At 34.7% G+C, this 23,920-nt stretch overlaps 1 protein-coding gene and 1 long non-coding RNA gene across 6 annotated transcripts in view; both read left to right on the plus strand.

Moving 5' to 3' along the window:
* The window catches only part of KRIT1 (KRIT1 ankyrin repeat containing), a 42,313-nt gene extending 19,460 nt beyond the window's left edge, over positions 1–22,853 (plus strand). For all 5 annotated transcript variants that reach the window (XM_086696426.1, XM_086696428.1, XM_086696429.1 and 2 more), the window contains 9 exons: positions 2,033–2,189; positions 3,089–3,196; positions 5,761–5,917; positions 8,002–8,153; positions 13,517–13,683; positions 14,419–14,506; positions 15,095–15,301; positions 21,769–21,885; positions 22,364–22,853. In XM_086696426.1, the coding sequence (XP_086552552.1) occupies positions 2,033–2,189; positions 3,089–3,196; positions 5,761–5,917; positions 8,002–8,153; positions 13,517–13,683; positions 14,419–14,506; positions 15,095–15,301; positions 21,769–21,885; positions 22,364–22,432 (1,222 nt within the window). In that variant the 3' untranslated portion in view covers positions 22,433–22,853. The remainder of the gene's footprint in view (positions 1–2,032; positions 2,190–3,088; positions 3,197–5,760; positions 5,918–8,001; positions 8,154–13,516; positions 13,684–14,418; positions 14,507–15,094; positions 15,302–21,768; positions 21,886–22,363) is intronic.
* LOC147583268 (uncharacterized) lies at positions 8,164–12,224 on the plus strand. The gene is made up of 2 exons (XR_015247535.1): positions 8,164–9,164; positions 9,387–12,224. It is a non-coding gene; the product is annotated as an uncharacterized LOC147583268 (long non-coding RNA).
* Positions 22,854–23,920: the final 1,067 nt, after the last annotated feature.

Here is a 23,920-nt window from a genome sequence, read left to right on the forward strand (position 1 = left end):
GAATGTATGTTTATATTAATTATTTGTATTACTTCTTGAATTGCTGTCTTAGACGTGTCTTTTCCTGTCCTGAAAGATTGTTTTTCAAGATGCATTTCATTGGTCTAAGATAATTTTTCTCAATTCTCTCTCAGAAGGATTTCATCCATTCTCCCAGCCTTAATGGTAATTCTTTTCAGTTAGATGAATTTGCCTATTCTCAGATAGATATGCCAAGCCTTTGCCTTCCTCCTGAGTACTAAGCATGCATTTTCAAATGCCTACTGAACAGTTCACTCATTTTTTATTCGTAAGGCAGTTTATAGAATGCAGAGCCAGTGTACCTACCCTCCAGGAATTTCTAGGCTACCTCTTTGTGTGTTATATTGTATTTCCTCAAAAAATATATTTAAGAAGGAAAAAGGTTTTCTACCCATTGTTCCAGAATAATAAGGGGGAAAGTACATAAAATAAGTCCCACAAAAGAATGAAAAATGAAATGCTGCAGGTAGTGAGATTATAGAAGGGGAAGATTTTAAACTGTTTCTGAGAAATAACAGAATTTAACCTAAACAAAATGAGGAGGAGGGAAAGGACATCTCAAGAATAGCAAAGAACATAAGCAAAAAGTGAAATGAATAAAAAAGAGTAGCATACAAGTGGCAGGTTTAGGGTATAAGAAGGATATGTGAAAGGAGAAGAAAGGAAAGTGGACGGCAAATCAAAACACTTTTAAAGATGTGTAATTTTCCCTCAAATGTACCAAATTTCCTTTCCCTTTCCCCCTCCCACCCATTTATTTACAAACAATGAATATACTTTTCCAATATTGCTTCAGGTTGTAGCCTTATAGAAGTCTTTGGCTCTGACCAAATTGTGGACTCAACTGCGTCTGACACAAGCCTTTGTACTCTTTTGTTTTTGTTTTTGTTTTTAAAGTAGGCTTCACACCCAGTGCAGAGCCCATTGCAGGGCTTGAACTCACGGTCATGAGATCAAGACCTGAGCTGAGATCAATAGCTGGGTGCTTAACCAACTAAGCAACCCAGACACCCACCATGCTTTGTACTCCTCTGGGTCTTTGTTTACTTACTCTTTTTCCCCCTACCTAAAATATTTTTACCTCTCTTCAGCATCTCTTCAGTTCCTTCCTATTTAAAGTCCAGTTCTAATTCTTCTATCAAAACATTTCAGGAAGTCTTAGACTGAAGTCCTGCCTTTTCTGACATTTTTTTAAAGTGTTAGTTATATATCATTTTGACTTGAGAAATAAACAATGCTTATTTTGTTGTTATTCTAAGCTGTTTCTTAAGTTTTACAGCATAATGTAACTTATCCAATGTTTTTGTTTTACCTCTGTGATTACACTGTAAGCCTTTATCCAAGCAGAGACCATGTATCTTCTCCATCTTTATGTCTCCCACATTGCCTAATACAACAGCTACATATCAAATTATATCTTTGGGCTTATTTTACAAATCACAATCAGACCTAAGTGAAAAGCATTATGAAGTTTATTTATGAGTTACATTCTGATTCTGAACCTATTTTTGACTAAAAATTTTATTTCCTTAATTTATAATTTTTGTACCTTGCATGTGGTAGTTCTTTCTCATCTTGTATTTGAGGTTATAGTCCCTCCTAGTTGATCAGAAACAGAAACAGTTGAATTGAACTGCTTAGACACTGAAAAACATTTATGTCGGTATCTTACTAAAAAAAGATCTTAAATTTCTTTGAGATAGTGTCTGAGATTTAACTTTTTAAAACATCTTGGGGGCATCTGGATGGCTTAGTAGTTTAAGCATCCAACCCTTGTTTTCAGCTCTAGGTCATGATCTTGCAGTTGATCAGATCAAGCCCTGTGTTGAGCTCTGTGCTGACAGTGTGGAGCCTGCTTGGGATTCTCTCTCTCCTGTCTCTGCCCTTCTCCTGCTCACACGCACATTCTCTCTCTCTCTCAAAATAAATAAATAAATATTAAAGATAATAATTTTTTTAAATGTTTCAGATTATTTTGGGGGGTAAGTTTCATTTTTTTTTTTTTTTACAGGTATGGAAAAGTTGAGGCCACTCGCATATTGTTAGAGAAAGGAAAGTGCAATCCAAACCTTTTAAATGGACAGCTTAGTTCTCCTCTTCATTTTGCTGCTGGAGGAGGACATGCTGAAATAGTACAGATTCTCCTAAACCATCCAGAAATTGACAGAGTAAGTTATTTTCCAGGGTTTTTTTAAATGTCTAAGCAATGAATAACCAGTAATGACACTAAAATGTTCAATTGTATACTTGAGAAACCAACTGAAAAAAATAAATTTTACTTAGTATGTAGTATACATATCTATGTATAAGCTTTGATTTTATACATGTTTTTATTGTGATAAAATATGCCCCACATAAAATTTACCATTATAGCCATTTTTAGATGTATAGTTCAGTGGCATTAATTACATTCATTTTTTTTAAATTTATTTATTTTATTATTTTTTTCTTTTTTTCTTTTTTCAGTATATGAAGTTTATTGTCAAATTGGTTTCCATACAATACCCAGTGCTCATCCCAAAAGGTGCCCTTCTCAATACCCATCACCCACCCTCCCCTCCCTCCCACCCCCCATCAACCCTCAGTTTGTTCTCAGTTTTTAAGAGTCTCTTATGCTTTGGCTCTCTTCCACTCTAACCTCTTTTTTTTAATTACATTCATATTGTGGTGCAATCATCACCACCATCAATCTCCTGCATATACATAAAATTTAACCTCTTTTTGTGTTACGTAGTATTTCCTCAAAAAAATAAGAAAGAAAAAGAATTTCCACCCATTTTTCAGAATTTGTGTTAATAAGTATTTTAAAGGGGAAAATAATCGCTTTAAACAAAACCTTTGTTGGATCTTATAATCAGAACTTTAAAAAAAACAATAATCACATTGATTAGTGCTTTGAGTCATCTTTATCAATTCATGTTTATTTTAAGTATTGTATGTGCTAAGTGTGGTTAATATTTAATACTTGACAAAAGTCTGGTTTTTGTGAAACTGACATTTTCACTTACAATACCATTTATCTGTAATACTTTTTTCTTTATATTTTTATTTTTTCCAATGTTTCTAGCACATAACGGACCAACAAGGAAGATCCCCCTTAAATATTTGTGAAGAAAACAAACAAAATAACTGGGAAGAAGCTGCAAAACTGTTGAAGGAAGCCATTAACAAACCAGTAAGAATTACTTTCAGAAATAGAGCCACACCAACTGTTTAAATTAATAAGTAATTTGAGGATCTGTGGCAAGAGTGGAATGGATGGATGGTTTCTTTATTGCTTTTAGAAAACCTCATAGTTAGATCTCTTAAGTACTAAATTTGTTATCATCCCTAACATTAAGACATTTATTCTTGAATAACAAAATAAAATTGCATGATAAATCTTTCAAGCACTTAAAATTAACCTAATTTCCAGTATAATCTCAATACTTGATAATGTCTGAAATAATTAGCAATAACATTAAGATAGAGAAGAATTAAGAATTAGAAAAACTCAGTTTGCCTAATAGTTACAGTTATGATAAAATTATGATTAATTTAAAAACTGTGAAAACTTGCAAACCAGATAAAAGGATTTATATCAACAGATAAAGTGTAAAAGTTTGATCTCAACAAATATAATCTCTGAGCCTTTCCAGACCTTTCCATCAGTTAGGCAATAAGTATTTGTGGAGTATTTCTGTGAATTTAACACCTTAAAATGCTGAAAGGGACAAATGATAAAGAGTAAACATATGATCTCTGCCTTTAAGAATATAAACACACAAACTCACCACACAACAGATTTTGTCAAAATACTGTTCCATGAGCACAAGACAAAGTCAAGGAAGTAGGTAACAGTACAGGCACCCTTCTATTATACTTCATTACAATTTTTTTGAAAATTTTTTAATGTTTATATATTTTTGAGAGAGAGAGAGTGTGTGTGTGCAGGCGAGGGGTAGAGAGAGAGGCAGACACAGAATCTGAAGCAGGCTCCAGGCTCTGAGCTGTCAGCACAGAGCCTGATGTGGGGCTCGAACTCATGAACCACAAGATCATGACCTGAGCCGAAGTCAGACTCTTAACCGACTGAGCCACCCAGGTGCCCTCAATTTATTTTCTAATTATATAGAACACATTATTATTCCTGGCATAATTTTTATATTCTAAATGAACACGATAAGAGGAATTAGGTACTTTTATCTAAAATGAACTGGCCTGGAAGTTATTTGGGGGCTTCCAATATAGTAAAATGTGTTGAGAACATATTAAGTTACTTCCAGTGACAATAAAAATGTATTGAGGATATATTGAGAAACCACAATTAGCTATTACTTCACACCAATCAGAATGGCTAGTTTCAAAAAGATAAGAAATAAGAAGTGTTGGTGAGGATTTGGAGAAAATGGTGGAACCCTTGTGCAGTCTTAGAATGTAAATTGGTGCAGTCACTGTGGAAAACGGTATGGAGGTTCCTTAAGAAATTAAAATTAGAGATACCATATGATCTGGTAGTTCCACTACTGAGTATTTACACAAAGAAAATGAAAACACTAAATTAAAAAGATATATGAAATCGCTTCTCGACCTTTTGGCTAAAATCAAATATAAAAAGATACGGGTACTCCTATGTTTATCACAACATTATTTATAGTAGCCAAGATATGGAAGCAAACTAAGTGTACATCAATAGATGAATGGATAAACAAGATGTAGTACATATATACAATAGAATATTAACCATAAAAAAGAATGAAATCTCACCATTTGCACCAACATGGATGGACCTAGAGGGTATTACGCTAAGTGCAATAAGTCAGACAGAAAGACAAATGCTGTATGACTTCACATATATGTGGAATCAACAAAACAAAAACAAAAAAATAGACTCTTAAATATAGAGAACAGAGTGGTGGTTGCTAGAGGGGAGGTGGGTGAGAGAAGGGCAAAATAGGTGACAGGAATTTTTTTTTTTTTAATGTATTGAAAATATTATTACTTTCTGAGATTTTTCTGAAGAGGAGGAAAGAAAATGGCTCAAGGTCCGTTGTTCCATAACTTTCATGTGTACGGTCTTCCATCACAGATTCCTCTTAGGACAAATTACTGCTAGTACACATTTCTACCATATAATCTTTAGCCCACTAGACTCACAAGATAGTTGACTAACACCAGATTTAGTAACCAAGTCTGTATATCCCCCTTAGGATACCTACTTTGTACATGAAGAGCTTTAAAACATTTCCTAGAAGAATCCAAAGTTGAATATTTTTTAGGAATCATTCACCTTAGTCTCTCAAGCTTACGTGATCATGAATCATCCAGAGGAAAAAAAAATGGAAAATATACATAATGGAAATAAAACTTTTTTTTTTTTTCAACGTTTATTTATTTTTGGGACAGAGAGAGACAGAGCATGAACGGGGGAGGGGCAGAGAGAGAGGGAGACACAGAATCTGAAACAGGCTCCAGGCTCTGAGCCATCAGCCCAGAGCCTGACGCGGGGCTCGAACTCCCGGACCGCGAGATCGTGACCTGGCTGAAGTCGGACGCTTAACCGACTGCGCCACCCAGGCGCCCCAGAAATAAAACTTTTTTAAATAATGCCAACAGATACTCACTTGAAGTAGTTTCCTGTTATTTTCCATTTTAGAAATCTATAATAAAGCACATGAAGTTGAAACTGAAGCATTTTGTTAGGTTGGGATATATAATTTTTAACTAGATTGCATAATTTATTATTGTCTTTTGTCCTAGTATGAAAAAGTTCGGATATATAGAATGGATGGATCATACCGTTCTGTTGAACTGAAGCATGGAAATAATACCACAGTGCAGCAGATAATGGAAGGAATGCGTCTCTCTCAAGAAACACAGCAATATTTCACTATTTGGATCTGTTCAGAAAACCTCAGTAAGAAAGTTGTTATTCTGTTGTGTAAACCTCACTATTTTTGAGAGTAGGTTGGCAAACTTAAGTATAGCGTCAATTTTTTAATGACTTTCACATTTTCAAATGATACAGTGATCTTCTCTTTTATATAAATAACTAGCATTCCAACTGCTGAAATAGGTAAGCCTCTGGGCCCTGCATCCCTTGCTTCATTCAAAGCAATTTTTAATCATTTTAAAACTTCTTCTTTAACCATGGAATTTAACTTGAATGCCATTAAATGTATTGCTCATCCAACTTGCCTTTATTGTCAGTGCTCATTTCACCTGAAATAATGCAAATTTTTTTTGTATTAGTTTTCTATCAAATCTTTTTTTTTAATTTTTTTTTTAACATTTATTCATTTTTGAGACACAGGGAGAGACAGAGCATGAGTGGGAAAGGAGCAGAGAGAGAGGGAGATATAGAATCTGAAGCAGGCTCCAGGCTCTGAGCTATCATCCCAGTGCCCAACGTGGGACTCAAACTCACAGACCGTGAGATCATGACCTGAGCTGAAGTCAGATGCTTAACCACGACTGAGCCACCAGGCGCCCCTCTATCAAATATTTTCATTTAAAATTATCCTGATGTCACTATAGAATTGTCTTTCAAGCAAATATTGCAAATACATAAAGGAATTAATTGAGGTTATTATGATTGGTTATTTAATGATTTGTCTTTTTTTTTAACTCTAGATTCTACTGATTGTATCATAAATAGGCTATCATGGAATTAAAGATCTTATAACATTTGATACATTTTGTTTTAGGAATTATCATAATTCTTATATTCTTTAATTTTTTTACAGATTTTCTTTCTTTCTTTCTTTCCTTTCTTTCCTTTCTTTCCTTCCTTCCTTCCTTCCTTCCTTCCTTCCTTCCTTCCTTCCTTCCTTCCTTCCTTCCTTCTTTCGTAGGCTCCTTGCTCAGCACAGAGCCCAATGCCAGGCTTGAACTCATGACCCTGAGATCAAGACTTGAGCTGAAAGCAAGAGTTGGAGGCTTAACTGACTGAATTACTCAGGCACCCTTTTAAGATTTTATTTTTAAGGGGCACCTGGGTGGCTAAGTCGAATGGCCTGGGTGGCTATGTCAGTTTAGTGTCTGACTCTTGATGTCAGTTCATGTCATGATCCCAGGATTGTGGGATCAAGCCCCATGTTGGGCTCCATGCTGAGCATGGAGCCTGCTTAAAATTCTTCCTCTTCTCCCTCTGCCTCTCTCCCCTTTGCCCCACGCATGCTCTCTCTAATTAAAAAAGAAAAAAAATTTTATTTCTAAGTAATTTCTATACCCGACATGGGGCTCAAACTTAAAACCCTAAGATCAAGAGTCGTATTCTCTACAAACTGGGCCACCTAGGCGCCCCTCATAATTCTTAAATTCTTTTTTTTTTTAATGTTTATTTATTTATTTTGAGAGTGAGTGAGTGCATGTGTGTGCAGGAGTCAGGGGGCTGGGGAGGAGGTAGGGAGAGAGGAGAGAACCAGAGAATCCCATCCCAAGTGGGCTCTGCCCTGTTAGCACAGAGCCTTGCGTGGGGCCTATCCCAGGATCCATGAGACCATGACCTGAGCTGAAATCAAGAGTTGGATGCCCAATCAACTGAGCCACCCAGGCACCTCCATAATTCTTATATTCTTTTTTTTTTTTTTCCAACGTTTATTTATTTTTGGGACAGAGAGAGACAGAGCATGAACGGGGGAGGGGCAGAGAGAGAGGGAGACACAGAATCGGAAACAGGCTCCAGGCTCTGAGCCATCAGCCCAGAGCCTGACGCGGGGCTCGAACTCACGGACCGCGAGATTGTGACCTGGCTGAAGTTGGACGCTTAACCGACTGCGCCACCCAGGCGCCCCGATAATTCTTATATTCTTAAAAACAAAAGCTCTTCACCTAAAATTGGGTAGTAACATTATTGGTTAAAGTCAGCGTTGATTAGAATTTAGACCTTTACTTTGTGTGTATTCAGCACTTAAGTACAGATAATTTAATACAAATTTTCCATGTGTTGATATAATTTATTTTTACATTATCATTTATAAAAGGAAAGATGTTTTTCAGGCCTTCAACTCAAGCCTTATCATAAACCATTGCAACATGTTCGTGACTGGCCAGAAATACTTGCTGAATTAACTAATTTGGATCCCCAAAGAGAAACACCACAGCTTTTCCTAAGAAGAGATGTGAGACTTCCTTTGGAAGTTGAAAAAAAGGTTTGTGTGGAAATCTTATTTTAGTTATTTAAATACACAGAATCTATTGAGTTCCTGTGGTAGGCACTAGAAATAAAAATTGTGCTTTTCCTGTATGAGGACGAGGAGATTTTCTGTTTTTCTGTTCAATCCTCACATCCCTGGGGTAAGTGGTAGAGTTTGAGTTAGTCTACTTACAAAGCCCCTGGTTGGTTTTCCTATTTCTACCTTCATTGTTGTAGAAACAAAAGAAATAGAGAATCTATTGTAAAGAGAATTAGCAACCAGATGGAAGATGGATTATACAAAAAAAAAGTTTTCAGTATCAAAGATAAATTTAATAAAGGGCTAATCAGTGGTAAATTTCAGACGAGCAAAGAGATATGTTGATGTGGGAGGAGAACAGAAAATATATTCTGAATGGAGAAGATTATATTTGCAAAGGGGATATAAAAAAGTTATTCTCAAAAGTCAGTAAGTGGCTATTTTCAAATCAAGCAGAAATTATATAGATAGTAAAAAATGAGAATAGAATTTACATTTGATAAAAAGATCTGTTCCATACAAGTACACTTGGATTTGAATTTCTGTAAATTTTAGAGGATGTGGGATAATGCTATCTGAAAGATGAATGGACAACAAAGAAATTTAAGGTAGATATCACAAGTTAAACTAAGTGTGAAGGCTAACTACAAGAGTAGCTTTGAAATTGAAGAAAAAAAGTTTCAAGGTCTCATAACTTTGGTGAAGAAAAAATATACAGTGCGTTTCCTGATTGTTATCCAAGGGAATATTAAACAGACAAGGTTAAGCAAAGTTATATGAAAAGTTCAGTGGCCATGTACAAACTTGATAAATGTTTTGTATCTAATTATTCATATTGTCCCTTTTATATTATCAAACCAAAGGTAGACTTGATCCTCTCCCTGAAATATACTGGCAGTTACATAAAGAGTGTATGAAACTTACCAAAAACAAAGATCTTAATTATTCATTAAAAAATGTGTTAGGGGCGCCTGGGTGGCTCGGTCGGTTGAGTGTCCGACTTCGGCTCAGGTCATGATCTCACGGTCCGTGAGTTCGAGCCCCGCGTCGGGCTCTGTGCCGACAGCTCAGAGCCTGGAGCCTGTTTCGGATTCTGTGTCTCCCTCTCTCTCTGCCCCTCCCCTGTTCATGCTCTGTCTCTCTCTGTCTCAAAAATAAATAAACATTAAAAAAAAAAAAATGTGTTAGATTTTCATAAGTAGAACAAAGGGAAAAAAAAACAATTTATCATCTCAATTGACACAGAAAAGATAGTTGACAAAATCCAATTTCATGATAAAACTCTTATAATAGGAATAGATGGGAACTTCCTCAACATGATAAATGGCATTTATGAAAAACCTACAGCTAGCATACTCGATGAAAGGCTGAAAGCTAAGATCATGAAAAAGACAAGGATGCAGCTTTCACCAATGCTATTTAACACTAACCAGAGCAATTAGAGGAAGGAAGGAAGGAAGGAAGGAAGGAAGGAAGGAAGGAAGGAAGGAAGGAAGGAAGGAAGAAAAAAATAAAAAGCATCCATACTAGAAAGGAAAAAATAAAACTATTCGCAAATGACATGATCCTGTATAGAGGATCCACAAAAAAGCTATTAGGGGTAATAAATAGATGCAACAATGTGCAAGTTACAAGCTTAACACACAAGAATCAGTGGTTTCTACATACATCAATGAACAACCAAAAAAGGAAATTAAGAAATTAATCAAAATAGCATCTTAAAGAAAATGCTAGGAATAAATTTAACAAAAGAGGTGCAAGACTTGTACACTCAGAACTATAAAACATTACTGGAAAAAACTAAAGATTTGTGTAACTGGAAAGACATCTGTGTTAAGGGTAGGAAGATTTAATATTGTTAAGATGTCCACACTAGCCAAGCATGTACTGATTTACCACATTATCTAAAAAAAAATTCCAAAAGCCTTTTTGTAGAAGTGGAAAAGGCAATCCTTAAATTCATATGTAATTACACAGGGCCTTGAATAGCTAAAGCAACCTTGAAAAAAGAATAGAGTCGAGGGATTCACACTTCCAATTTCAAAACTTACTACAAAAGCCACAGTAATTAGGGACAATTATATAGACCAATGGATTAGAAATGAGAGTACAGAAATAAACCCAATACATCTATAACCAAAATCTATAGTCAGCTGATTTTTGACAAGGGTGCCAATGAAAAAAGAGTGGTCTTTTCAACAGATGGTGCAAAAGTATGAAATTGGACCCTGAATCACACCATATATAAAAATTAACTCACTGGATCAACAACTTAAATATAAGAGCTAAAAACCATAAAGCTCTTAGAAGCAAACCAACAGATAAATCTTCATGACCTTAGATTTGGCAATGGATTTTTTTTTTAAGCTTACTCATTTATTTTGAGAGTGAGAGAGAATGTGCAGGGGGAGGGTGACAGAGAGAGGGAGAGAGAATCCCAAGCAAGCTCCACGGTGTGGGCCTGATATGGGGCTTGAACTCAAAAATTGTGAGATCATGACCTCAGTCGAAACCAAGTGTTGGACACTCAACTGACTGAGCTACTCAGGTGCCCCTGGCAATGGAGTTTTAAATAGGACACCAAAACTGTGAGCAACAAAAGAAAGTATACATAAATTGGACTTCAAAATTAAAAACATTTGTGCATCAAAGGATATTATCAAGAAAGTGAAAAGACGATTTACAGAATGGGAGCTACAACTCAACAAGAAAAAGACAACCCAGTTAAAATGGGCAAAAGACTTGATTTCTCCAGTGAAGATACACAAATGACCAAGAAACTTGTGAAAAGATGCTCAACATCAATGGTCATTAGGGAAATGTACATCAAAACACAATGAGAATCTACTTCACACCTCCTAGGATGGCTATTTTAATTAAAAAAAAGAAAATAATGCATGTTGGTAAAGTTACAAAGAATGTCATCCTTATACATTGCAGGTAGGAATGTAAAATGGTATAGCTGCTGTGGAAAACAATAGCGGTTCTCAGAAAAACTAAACACAATTACCATATGATCCAGTAGTTCCACTCTTTGATATATACCTGAAGAATTAAAAATAGGAACTTAAACATATCTATATGCCAGTGTTCAAAGCAGCATTAGTCACAATAACCGAAATGGTGGAAACAAACTAAGTTTCCATCAAGAGATGAATGGATAAACAAAACGTGGTATACACATAAAATGGAATATTATTCAGCCACAAAAAGAAATGAAGTTCTGATACATGCCATGACATGGATAAACCTTGAGAATATTATGCTAAGTGAAATAAGCCAAGCCAGATGCAAGAAGAGTGCAAATATTGTATGATTCTACTTACACTAAGTATCTAGAATAGGAAAATTCATGAAGTAAATTAGTGGTCACTACAGGTGTTAGAGAGTGTGGAGTTACTGCTTAGTGGTTAAGTTTCTGAATGATGAAAAAGTTGTGTAAATAGTGATATTTGTACAACATTGTGAATGTAATTAATGTCACTGAATTATACACTTAAAATGGTTAAAATATTTTTTGTTATGTGTATTTTAGCACAGTTAAAAAAAATATTAGGTCCATAAAGTCTGCAAGTAATTTAAGAATACTCAGTCTATCTTCCTTCTCCACCTAAGTAATATTTTAAAAGTTGATTGGTGGAGAAAAAGAGCAATAATGATAAAACTTGGATGATAAATTAATTGCATTATTATAAAGACTATAAAGTGAACTCAGGTGAAAAAGAAGCAAAGTTTAGTAAGTACCTTAAGACAAATCAGAATATAATGATTATCTGATAAGATAGTTGTGTTCTTTCATTATGTAATTAAGAAATTCCAATTTGTACCGTCTGAAAAATGGAAGAATTACATTTATTGGTTGCATTATTCCTTTAGGATGAAAATGGCCTGATTTCATTAGTAAAGAATAATTGTTGACTAATGCTCACTAAATATACTGTTAGGAATTATAACGCTTAACTACTCAAACTCTTTAAATTCACTGTTAATTTTGAGAAATTAAAGCCCATAGGAAAGTTGAAAAGGTAATAAAATTCATTAAATTCACTAATGGCTAATATTTTGCTTTATTTCCTTCATCTTCTCTATTTTTTCTTTATGAACCATTTAAAAGTGTGTTGCACACATCATAGCACTTAATCCCTACGTATCTTACATATATCTCCTAAGAAAAAGGACATATGAACCTTTTTCAACCATTTTCAGCCTAGAAAAATTAATATTTCCATAATAATGTCTGATATGTGATCCACATTCAGATTTCCCCCAATTGTTTAAAAGTCTTTTTTTTATAGCCCCCATATGTAGGATCTAGTCAAGGTTCATAATTTCTATTTGGTTGTTATCTCTTTAGTCACTTTTAATCTAGAACACTCCTCCCACCTTTTTTCCCCGTGAAATTCTCTTTTAGGTTTTTAATATTATATAGAGCATTATAGGATATTATTTTAGTTAGTAAGACAAAAGTAACTTTTACCACAGGGAATTGAGATCACTTTGAATTATATTTGGAAATCCTTTAAGTATTCATTCAGAAACTATAATTGGTGACTATTTCTAAGTATAGGTATATTCTGTAGGCTAGCTTTTTTCAATCTTCGTTAATCCTACTTGATAAAGTGAAACTTCATAACGTTTTTGAAACTTAGGGAAAAATCTTCTGCTCCCCTTTAGTGTTATTTGGAAGTACCAAGTAGTTTTAGTCAAATGAAATAAAAAATGTTTTAAAATAAAATTTTTTAAAACTACATGTACACTTCTAGGAATTAATACACTTTCTTGTATTTTCCTTGAGGTTCACTACTATATCATATGAAACATGTAGAATAATGTTTGAGGAATATAATTGATTTAGGTAAAATTGTGGTAGAAATTATCCATATCCATAAACTAATGATAATCTTTTATTAGACTGTAAATCAGAGGTTAACAAACTATAGCCTATTGATGTATCTGACCTGCTGTTTATTTTTATATACTCGGTAAGCTATTAAAGTTTGAAAAAATTCAAAAGGATAATATATCATGTCATGTGAAAATTTTATGGGTACCAAATTTTGGTACCCATATGTAAAGTGTTATTAGAACACCATCACAGACCTGTTTGTTACTGTATTGTCTATGGATGCTTTTGTGCTCAGAGAGACTATGTGACTCATAAAGCTTCAAATATTACTCTCTGTCCCTTAACAGGAAAAATTTGTCAACCCCTGTTCTAAATAACAGCTCATTTATATACAAATATGTAGCGTTTGCTTTTCCATATTAGACAGTGACAAGTTGTATATTTCTAACAGGAAATTGTAGCCCAATAACCAAATTCTGCTTTTTCTTTTAAGATTGAAGACCCACTAGCTATTCTTATCCTCTTTGATGAAGCCAGATATAATTTATTAAAGGGCTTTTATACAGCTCCTGACACTAAACTGATAACATTGGCAAGTCTACTGTTGCAAATAGTTTATGGAAATTATGAGAGTAAGAAACATAAGCAAGGTTTCCTAAAGTAAGTATTTAATACAGTATGTGGTCTTGTGCTATGTTCAAGATTCTATTTAACCAAGAAAGTTTAAAAATGTTGTTAAGAAATATTTACACTTTGGTTTGGAACTAGAGGATATGAGGAGGCATGAAATGAAGGGAAAAAATGGTAAAGCATTCTTAAAGTTATATTCTCTCCAAAATTATTTTTCTTACATTTGACTCTGGTTTGATACACCTTTTTTTTTTTTTTAAGATTTTATTTTGTTAAGTAATCTCTACACCCAACATGGGGCTCAAACCCACAACTCTGACATCAAGAGTCACATGCTCTACTGATGGGCACCCCTTGATATACCTTATATTTTTTCTTTAACTTATCTTTATTATATGTTTAAATATAAGTTCATTAAAACCTGACTTGATAAGTAGTAGAAAATGTCATAAGGCAGATTTCAGTTTTTGAGAAAAAACACTGAGGTTTTAAACACTGAAGTTTGTTTATTGTAGTTTTCAATTTTCAAAAGTATTTTGTGGTTATTGAAAGAAGAAACATTCTCTTAAATGAGAATGTTAGGATTGTGGCTTTTGCTTAAAATCTTTAGAGTTCTCTAATATTTTACAATATATATTTTTCAGCTCAAAAATCATGTTACTTAAAAAAAATCCTGTTATTTAAAGCAATTTGTTTCTGAGTGATTTATGTACTTTAGCTACTAAAGATGATTTATTTAAAGTATGTTGGCCTGTTTGCTTACAGTGAAGAAAACCTAAAATCCATTGTACCTATTACCAAATTGAAAAGTAAGGCACCTCACTGGACAAACCGAATACTTCATGAATATAAGGTAAGCTGTTTAACAGAAATAAAAAGACATTTTATACCCTAGTTGAAATTTTGTAAATTAAATCGTGTAATATGTTTTAAATGTAGTTACATTAAATTTATAGTACTGAAATTAAAAATTCATCTTCTAGTTCACATGAAACTGAAAGCATATTTTTATTTTTAATAATGTGGAATCTTTTACTGAATACCTTCTATATGCTGGATACTGTGGTAAGGAATAGAGATTAAACACACACACACACACACACACACACACACACACACACCTCACACACCATGTTCTATATGCTGGATACTGTGGTAAGAACTAGAGATTAAACACACACCTCACACACCATGAAATTATACACTATCCTTGTCCATGAGACACTTAAAACCTAATAGAATAGACAAGCACTATTTTTATACTTTGATATTTCTTTCTTTTTTGAAGTATTAAGAACTGCTCTTGGGATAGTTCGTTCACACAATTTTATTCTTCTCTGGGGGCAGCCACGATTTTAGAAACTGCTTAGTTGACCTACTTGGATTATCAAAAATGTGTTCTCTTTTCACATCTCTTTTATTTTACCTTATTTGTTTTTAGAATCTTAGTACAAGTGAGGGTGTCAGTAAAGAAATGCATCACCTTCAGCGCATGTTCTTACAGAATTGTTGGGAAATTCCTACATATGGAGCAGCTTTTTTCACAGGACAGATATTTACAAAGGCAAGCCCCAGCAATCATAAAGTCATCCCTGTGTATGTAGGAGTGAATATAAAAGGACTTCATCTTCTCAACATGGAAACTAAGGTAGATTTTCAGCTTTACAGCTGTTTTTGACCAATGTCTTAAAAAAATTGTACCAGCATACCTGAAAAATCTAGAAATGACATATATATAAAAGTATTCATTGCAATTTTATTTATAATAGCAAAGGAAGAGGGATGAAAAGTAAATGATTGTCAACAAAGTGTTAATTATTAACATTAATTGTATTCTATAATTATGTAATGTATTAATCATAGTACATTTCTACATTGAAATACTGTGCAGCCATATAAAAGAATGAAGAATGTAGAGAATGATTTCCAAGATATATTTAGTGAAAAAGTACAGTGGTGGACCATATGTAATATGCTATTATTTGTGTAAAAATGAGGGGAAGTCAAGACCATATTTACATGAATACATATTGCTTGTGTATGAATAAAAAGTTTCATGAAGCCTTTAGAGAAGGCAACCAGGTAACTGGAAACAAGAGTAGGAGGGAAACTTTACTAAGTACCATTTTGCAACTTAAAAATTTTTTAACTGTGATTATATTACCTATTTTAAAAATCAATTAAGTTTAAATGAAAAAATACAGGTTAAAAAAAGAAAAATATATTGGGGTGCTCAGTCGGTTAAGCATATGACTCTTGATTTTGGCTCAGGTCATGATCTCATGTTTTGTGAAATTGGGCTGGTGTTGGACTCTGCACTGACAGCACGGAACCTGCTTGGGATTTCCTGTCTCCCTCTCTCTCTGCCCCTCCCCTGTGTTTGCACACGCTGTCTCTCAAAATAAATAAATAAACATTAGACAAAAGAAAAATGTAATGCCTGTCACAAGGGATTCAGAATTAGTTATAAGAGCCTTTTGGGGAATAGGCAAGATGAAGTATGGAAGGGATTCAGACCTTTCCCATCAGAGGCTTGTTACTATATTATATTCCTTTTTCTAATCAAAGTCATTATATATAAAATATGGAATTATCAATCATTTTTAGCATATTTCACACATTTATCTGGATGAACAGCTTTCTAGCTTTAATAGCTAATAAAAATCAAATTTATTTTGTTCATTCAGATTTGTTTAAGAATAGACCTGAAATGGTCTGTTAAAGTAATAACTAAGCTTATACATTAGAAAAGGTATTTTAGGGGTACCTGGGTGGTTCAGTTGGGTAAGCGTCTGACTTCAGCTCAAGTCATGATCTCACGGTTCGTGAATTTGAGCCCCACATTGGGCTCTGAGCTGATAGCTGGGAGCTCGGAGCCCAGATCCTGCTTCGGATTCTGTGTCTCCCTCTCTCTCTGCCTCCTTTTCTCCCCTGCTTGCACTTGGTCTCTCTCTTTCTCTCTCTCAAAAATAAACATACATTTTTAAAAAAATTAGAAAAGTCATTTTAGATTAGGAAATTTTATCATAAACCTAATTTTTATTTTCATCATTTTTATAACCCTTACTTTGTAATCACATAACTTCTGAAAGTAGTTTAGTCACTTCATGATAACTCAGGATCATCCTTATGGGCAACAGCTATTTTTACCATGCTGTTAGATATGCCCGTGAATGGAGGTAGAGAATATGTACAGACATAGGGCTGAATAGGGACTGAATTCAGTAGTTTATCTAGAACTTGATTTTTTTTGAAGCCTCTGATGTCAGCTTGTTTTTGGATCATTTGCTTATTATCATTTTCTTTTTAAGCTACTTTACTCACAAAAAATAGGCTGCTTCTAATTAGTTTGTAACCAGTTTTCTATTTCTTTTGTACTAAGTTTATTAAAGAAAATCAAAGGAGAAACTCCCCTCACCATTTCAATAAATTTCTCCTCTGCTATTTCAGGGCATTTTATACAACATTTACAAATCCTTTACCAAACTGAATGGTGACGCTGTGGGTGTGATGCTGAGCCTTTTCTCTAAGCTATAGTTTATATTTGCCTTGGCAGCATTCCAGGTTTAGGCAACAATAAAATGTTTTATTTAGTTCCTAAATGATGGTTCAGCATTATAACATTTCACATGAATAATACTATGGTCCAGGAATTGAGTAAGTGAGATAGCAATTGCAGGCAGAGGATGATAACAATGTTATTAGTTAATAGTCTGCTTTTTTTAGGATAAGATGTTCGATTTCTAGAAATATAAATTAAAATGCTGTCCTTGGGTGATTAAACCAAAGAGTAATGATGTTTTCTGTCCACCTGATCATTACCTTGTGTTCTATAAACCACTGATAAATTTACAGCACCTATGAAAGCTTTAAGATGATTATATTTTCTAATCATCAAAGGTGGGAACAGGCAGCTTGTCCTCAGTTGTGTTAGAGTCATCAAGATATGCTAGGGTTGAATTTGACAAATTTAGAATAAACAACTTCATTTGCAAAAATACCTTCATTTACATTAAAACTCTGCTTGGGATACAGTAGCTTCAGAGATTAATTCTCGTGAAAACCCATAAGAATACAGCTGTGTTTTTTATATCAATTACTTCTACCTTCTATATCTTGTTTCTCTTTGAAATAAGAGAGTTTCCCATGAGGGAGTATAACTCAGCCAACTTCATATGCTCATCAGAGCATACTTACATAAATGTAGACACTATTGAGTATATAACGCACTGTGTTGTGAATCATTGTTTTACTATAGTGAATGTATTTCTGTTTCATAACTAACTGTGCTTGTTGATATATCTTTAACCATAATAGTACTATTGCCACACCCAAGCAATAGATACCCTTTGCTGATGTCAGTTTATGTTGGCCGTAATGAATGCCCTTCTGAAATAAAACTGGTTATTTAGGTATCCACATAGTGTCATTCTTCCTGATCAGTTATCAACATCACTGTTTCTTCTGTCCACTGGCTGGCTATTTGCTACTTGTCACTTCTGTGGTTTTCCCTTTTCTGCTCTCAACTATTCCTGACATTTTCTCTTGTGCCTTTTGATTTCCCTCACTAAACAACTTGACCCTTTGTAGGTTTTATGTCGTAAAGAGAACTACTTTTTCCTTCTAGAATACACTGTATCTCTCAAAGCTACCATATGGACTCTGACTTTTCAGTTCCATTGAGCTGCTTTCATTATTGTGGGTTTCTCAATCTCTTCCTTTGTGCATAGCAACAAAACCTTTATTTTTTTTTAATTTACAACCCCAGTATTTTTGTAATTTAGCCCCCCGTATAATTGAGGACTTATACTACAGATGTATTTTTTTCTATATATTAAACTGTTTTGAGACCATATTAATGGACTATTTTTTGCTTCTTGATTAAACAAATTTCAAGCATCTGATCTAAAAAATAGACAATGTAAGGTATTACGATATCTTGACTCAAATGTTTCAACGTGTTCCTTGGTAAATAGCTATGTTAGCATATCATATCCATAAAGTTATATTTTACAATATAAATACAGGTGGCTAATTTTATTTTTTTTATTTTTTTTTTTAAATTTTTTTTTCAACATTTTTTATTTATTTTTGGGACAGAGAGAGACAGAGCATGAACGGGGGAGGGGCAGAGAGAGAGAGAGGGAGACACAGAATCGGAAACAGGCTCCAGGCTCTGAGCCATCAGCCCAGAGCCCGACGCGGGGCTCGAACTCGCGGACCGCGAGATCGTGACCTGGCTGAAGTCGGACGCTTAACTGACTGCGCCACCCAGGCGCCCCCAGGTGGCTAATTTTAAAGAAGATGTTCTTAGTTTCCCATTATACATAATATACACTCATGTAAATTAATTGTACTGTTTCATTTAAGAACCTCACTTTTTTTTTAAGCTTATTTATTTATTTTGAGAGAGAGAGAAAGAGAGAACACAAGCAGGGGAGGGGCAGAGAGAGGGGGAGTGAGAGAATCCCAAGCAGGCTCTGCACTATCAGCACAGACCCCTATGTGGGGCGGGAGCTCAAACCCACGCATGGGAGATCATGATCCTAGTCAAAACCAGGAGTCGGACACTTAACCAACTGAGCCACCCAGTGCCCCAGTTTAGGGCATTTTTAAAGTGAGGTTCTTGGTGTGCCTGGGTAGCTCAGTCCGTTAAGCACTGGACTCTTTTTTTTTTTTTTTTTTTTAGTTTTTGTTAATGTTTATTTTAGAGAGACAGCGCGAGCAAGGTGGGGTAGGGGGGAGGGCAGAGAAAGAGGGAGACACAGGATCTGAAGCAGGTTACAAGCTCTGAGCTGTTAGCACAGAGCCCCGTGAGGAGCTCAGACTTGTGAACTGTGAGATCATGACCTGAGCTGAAGTTGGATGCTCAACCAGCCAAGCCACCTAGGCATCCCAGCACCAGATTCTTGATTTTGGCTCAGGTCCTGATCTCATGGTTTGTGAGTCCAAGCCCCATGTCAAGCTCTGCGCTGACAGCACAGAGCCTGCTTGGGATTATGCTTCTCCCTTTCTCTGCCCCCTACCCCACACTTGCTCTCTGTCTCTCTCTCTCTCATAATTAATAAATAAACTTCAAGAAGTATGGAAATTATTTTTTAAAATGCCCTAAAACCATATCCTTTTCACATAACATTAATTACCTGTAATAAGGGGGCCAGGGTGGCTCAGTCATTTGAGCATCTTACTCTGGGTTTCAGTTCAGGTCATGATCTTATGGTTGTAAGATCAAGCCCCACCTCAGGCTCTGTGCTGAGCACCCAACCAGCTTGGGATTCTTTCTCTCTCTCACTCTCTGCCCCTCCCCTGCTTGTGCATGCACTTTCTCTCTCTCTCAGAATAAATAAAAATAAACATTTTATCAACATTTTAAGAACTGCTAGTCATAGAAAGCAATTTTTTTATGCTTTATTTATTTTTGAGAGAAAGAATGTGAGCAGGGGAGGAGCAGAGAGAGAGGGAGGGAGGGAGGGAGGGAGGGGCAGAGAGAGATGGGGACAGAAGATCAAAGCAGGTTCTGCGCTGACAGCATCAAACCCGATGCCAGGGTTCAAACTCACAAACCTGAGCTCAAGTCTGACGCTTATCCAACTGAGCCACCCAAGTGCCCCTGAAAGCAAATGTTTTTAAACGTGTATTTTAAAGGATGCACAAACACTTTCTTTGTATATGTGTATATAAATAATATATTTTAGGGCAAGAAAATGCAAGTTGCTAGGAGAGATTCATTTTAAAATAATCAAAAAAGTATATTGAATGCTTATTTAAATTTAAGTTTTTTGTTAGGAAAGTGTAGGAATAGGGTTTTTTTTTAATAGTTTTTTTTTTTTTTTTGAAAATTTATTTATTTATTTTGAGTGGGGGGCAGAGAGAGACAGAATTTCAGGCAGGCTCCACAATGTCAGTGTGAGCCCCACATGGGGCTTGAAGCCGCAAACTCTGAGATCATGACCGGAGCCAAAACCAAGAGCTGGATACTTAACTGACTGAGCCACCCAGGCACCCCAGAAATAGGTTGTTCTAATACTGGTTTTAAATAATTTGATGAATTTATGAAGGCTATATTAATTATTAAAATTATGCTTATTTTTACCATAAATATATCACTATACTTATTTTCAGTGAGATGGAATTGCTTAAGTCAACCTGTTACCTCATTACATAAATTTCAGATCTGAAAGTACTATGTGAATATTCAAAAGGTACTGAATAAAGTGAAAGGGATTTTTTTTTAACGTGCGGAAAGTAAAAACTTGTACATTTAATTTTCTTGAAAGTCACTGAGAGAATAGGCATCTTCTCAACTTTACTGAGACATAATTGACATAACATTGTGTAAGTTTAAGGTGTACAATGGGTTGATTTGATATGTATTGCAAAATGATTAGTACCATAGCATTAGCTAATACCTCCACCATGTTACATAATTACCATTTTCTTTTTGTGATGAGAACACGTAAGATCTACTCTCTCAGTAACATGAACTATATAATATAGTATTATTAACTATAGTCACCATGGTGTACATTAGATCCCCAGAAATTAGTCATCTTATACCTGAAAGTTTGTACTTCAGGGCCGACATCTCATGTTGGCTGTCCCCCAGCCTCTGGTAGCCACCATTCTGTTTCTCTCTGTTTCTACGAGTTCAGCTTCTTTAGACTCCACACGTAAGCGATACCCTGTTTAGTCTTTTTCTGACTTATTTCACTTAACATAATGCCCTCAAGGTCTATCCATGTTGTTAAAAATGGCATTATTTTCTTCTTTTTGATGGCTGAATATTATTTGTGTGTGTGTGTGTGTGTGTGTGTGTGTGTGTGTGTGTGTGTGTTTATACGTATGTATATACATACCACAGAATGGGCATCTTTAAAATGTTTGTCAGTGTGATACAAAAGATACCATTGCTGAAGGCAGTCTCCTAAGAGTCTACCATCTATGTGGTTCTGTACTTGAGGCTCTGTAAGGTTATTGAGGGAACTTTGAAAACAATTTATTATAACATTCAAAACCATTATGTTTGGACATGACTAGATCATTGTAGATAGTAAGAGAAGATAGGTGTTGTTTTTAACATACATTTCAATATAACAATTTCTAATTATATTGCAGGCCTTACTTATCAGTCTTAAGTATGGTTGTTTTATGTGGCAGTTGGGAGATGCTGATGCATGTTTTCAGATCCATAGTATGGAAAATAAAATGAGCTTTATAGTACACACAAAACAGGTAAGTACTTATCAGTTGCTCTGGACTTCTAATAATGAACTATTGTATTAGTAAAGATTCTTTTTTTTAAGTGACAATCCATTTTACTTCAAGGAAAACCTTTGATATTATGTGAAATTAAGATATTTAAGACCAAGGATAAAAGGCAGACCTTTCCTAAGCAAATAAGCCAGAAACTTATCTGAATAATTTATTTAGTTTTATAACAATGAAACTCTGTTTTCTGGCGTTTCTTTTAATTCTAGTTAGTATTCCCTATCTCTTTTATCCAGGTGTCTGTCAGGTAATCCTTCCCTCTTGATAAGTATTCTATCTGAGCCACTAGTTGCATCCCTTCAAAGCCTTAGTACCCCCTCTATTCTTGATAAACTTCCTCTAATAAGAAAGTTTCTTTTCAGATAGATAGGGAACTGCTCACTGCCATGTATGTCATTTACACATCCTTACATTTACTGTTGACATATATTTTACTTTATAGGCTGGCCTTGTGGTAAAACTATTAATGAAGCTAAATGGACAGTTAATGCCCACCGAAAGAAATTCATGAGAGGAAAGCAGCTGATACTTAAACTACCACATTTTGTAATGCAGATTTTTTCCATGAAAGATTTCTTAAACTATCACTTTTAACAAGGCACTTAGTCTCTTGTAATATATGAATGTATACTACTACATTGTACAGAATCTGTACTTACGTTTGGTGTGTAATATACCAATTAGTTTTGTATAATATCCTCATAAGCTATTCTAATTTTTGAGAGAAACACATAAAAATATGTAGATTGATCATCTGTATAATATTGGACAAAATAGTAAGCTTTATAAAAAGTTATTTTTGGTAAATGGTAAAGAATTTGGAGTGGGATGTAATGAAATTAAAATATAGCTTTGGTATAACTTTGTGTGTCATTTCAGAATATACTGAAACTCAACATATTTGAATAAAGAAAATATATTTTCTACTTAAACCACATAACACCGTTATTTCAAACATTTTTCTGTAATCTATGAACATCTCTCAGTATGTTTTTAAAATTCTTAGTTAAAATGTGTAACTAGTATAAGCTAGTATTTCTCAAAGTACAGTTCTTGAATCCCCTGCATCAAAATTAACCTGATGCTTCTTTAAACAAAGATTGCTGGGACTCAGTATATACAAGTTCATTCACTCTCTAGAAGTAACAGGGCCTAGGAATCTTAAGTTTTGGGGTTTTTTTCTGTTGAAATGATTCCAGATGCAGTAATGAATTTGGATTATTAAAGTAAATTACACAAAAGTGTCTGGCACATAAGTACACTCATACATAGACACACAGAGTAAGTGACAGTCTCTGGATATCAGTAGTTGCATTTATTATGTACATGTTGTATTTTTATGATTTAGCCTGATGAATTATATTGCCTTTGTCAAAGTAGATCACCAAATATCTGTTTCATTTAGGGGAGTACTGATATCATAGATGAGGAGCTAACTGAATTATGATGCTATTTAATAACCTTAGAAACTGGTCTTTCCGAGCCAGTAGATGGATATGTTCTTAAATTTTTTAAAAAATTTTTTAATGTTCATTTTTGAAAGAGAGACAAAGTGCAAGCAGGGGAGGGGCAGAGAGAGAGAGACAGAATTCGAAGCAGGCTCCAGGCTCTGAGATGTCTGCACAGGGCCCAATGCAGGGCTTGAACATATGAACTGAACCATGAGATCATGACCTGAGCTGAAGTCAGACACTCAACTGATGGGCCACCCAGGCGCCCCTAGACTGATATGTTGTAGGTAAGTTCAGAGATACAATAGTCATATTTGAAGCTGTCCTAAAGATTGCAGATAAGTTTTATATATCAGAATTTAACCTTCACATTAATTTCTGTTTATTTCTAATGGTGCTCTGTCTGAGCCTTATTAAAATTATATATGATTAAGTAAATTGAATGAGAAAGCCTGCTTTATCTCTAATTCTATGCTAAATACTTTTGATTCTACATAGACAGTGCTCTGTTCAGTTTCATACCTTCCAGTGGCCTCAACTGTTGACTC

The sequence above is a fragment of the Puma concolor genome, chromosome A2 (assembly GCF_028749965.1).
Source record: "Puma concolor isolate L17-30 chromosome A2, mPumCon1.1.hap2, whole genome shotgun sequence".
NCBI classification, from domain to species: Eukaryota; Metazoa; Chordata; class Mammalia; order Carnivora; family Felidae; genus Puma; species Puma concolor.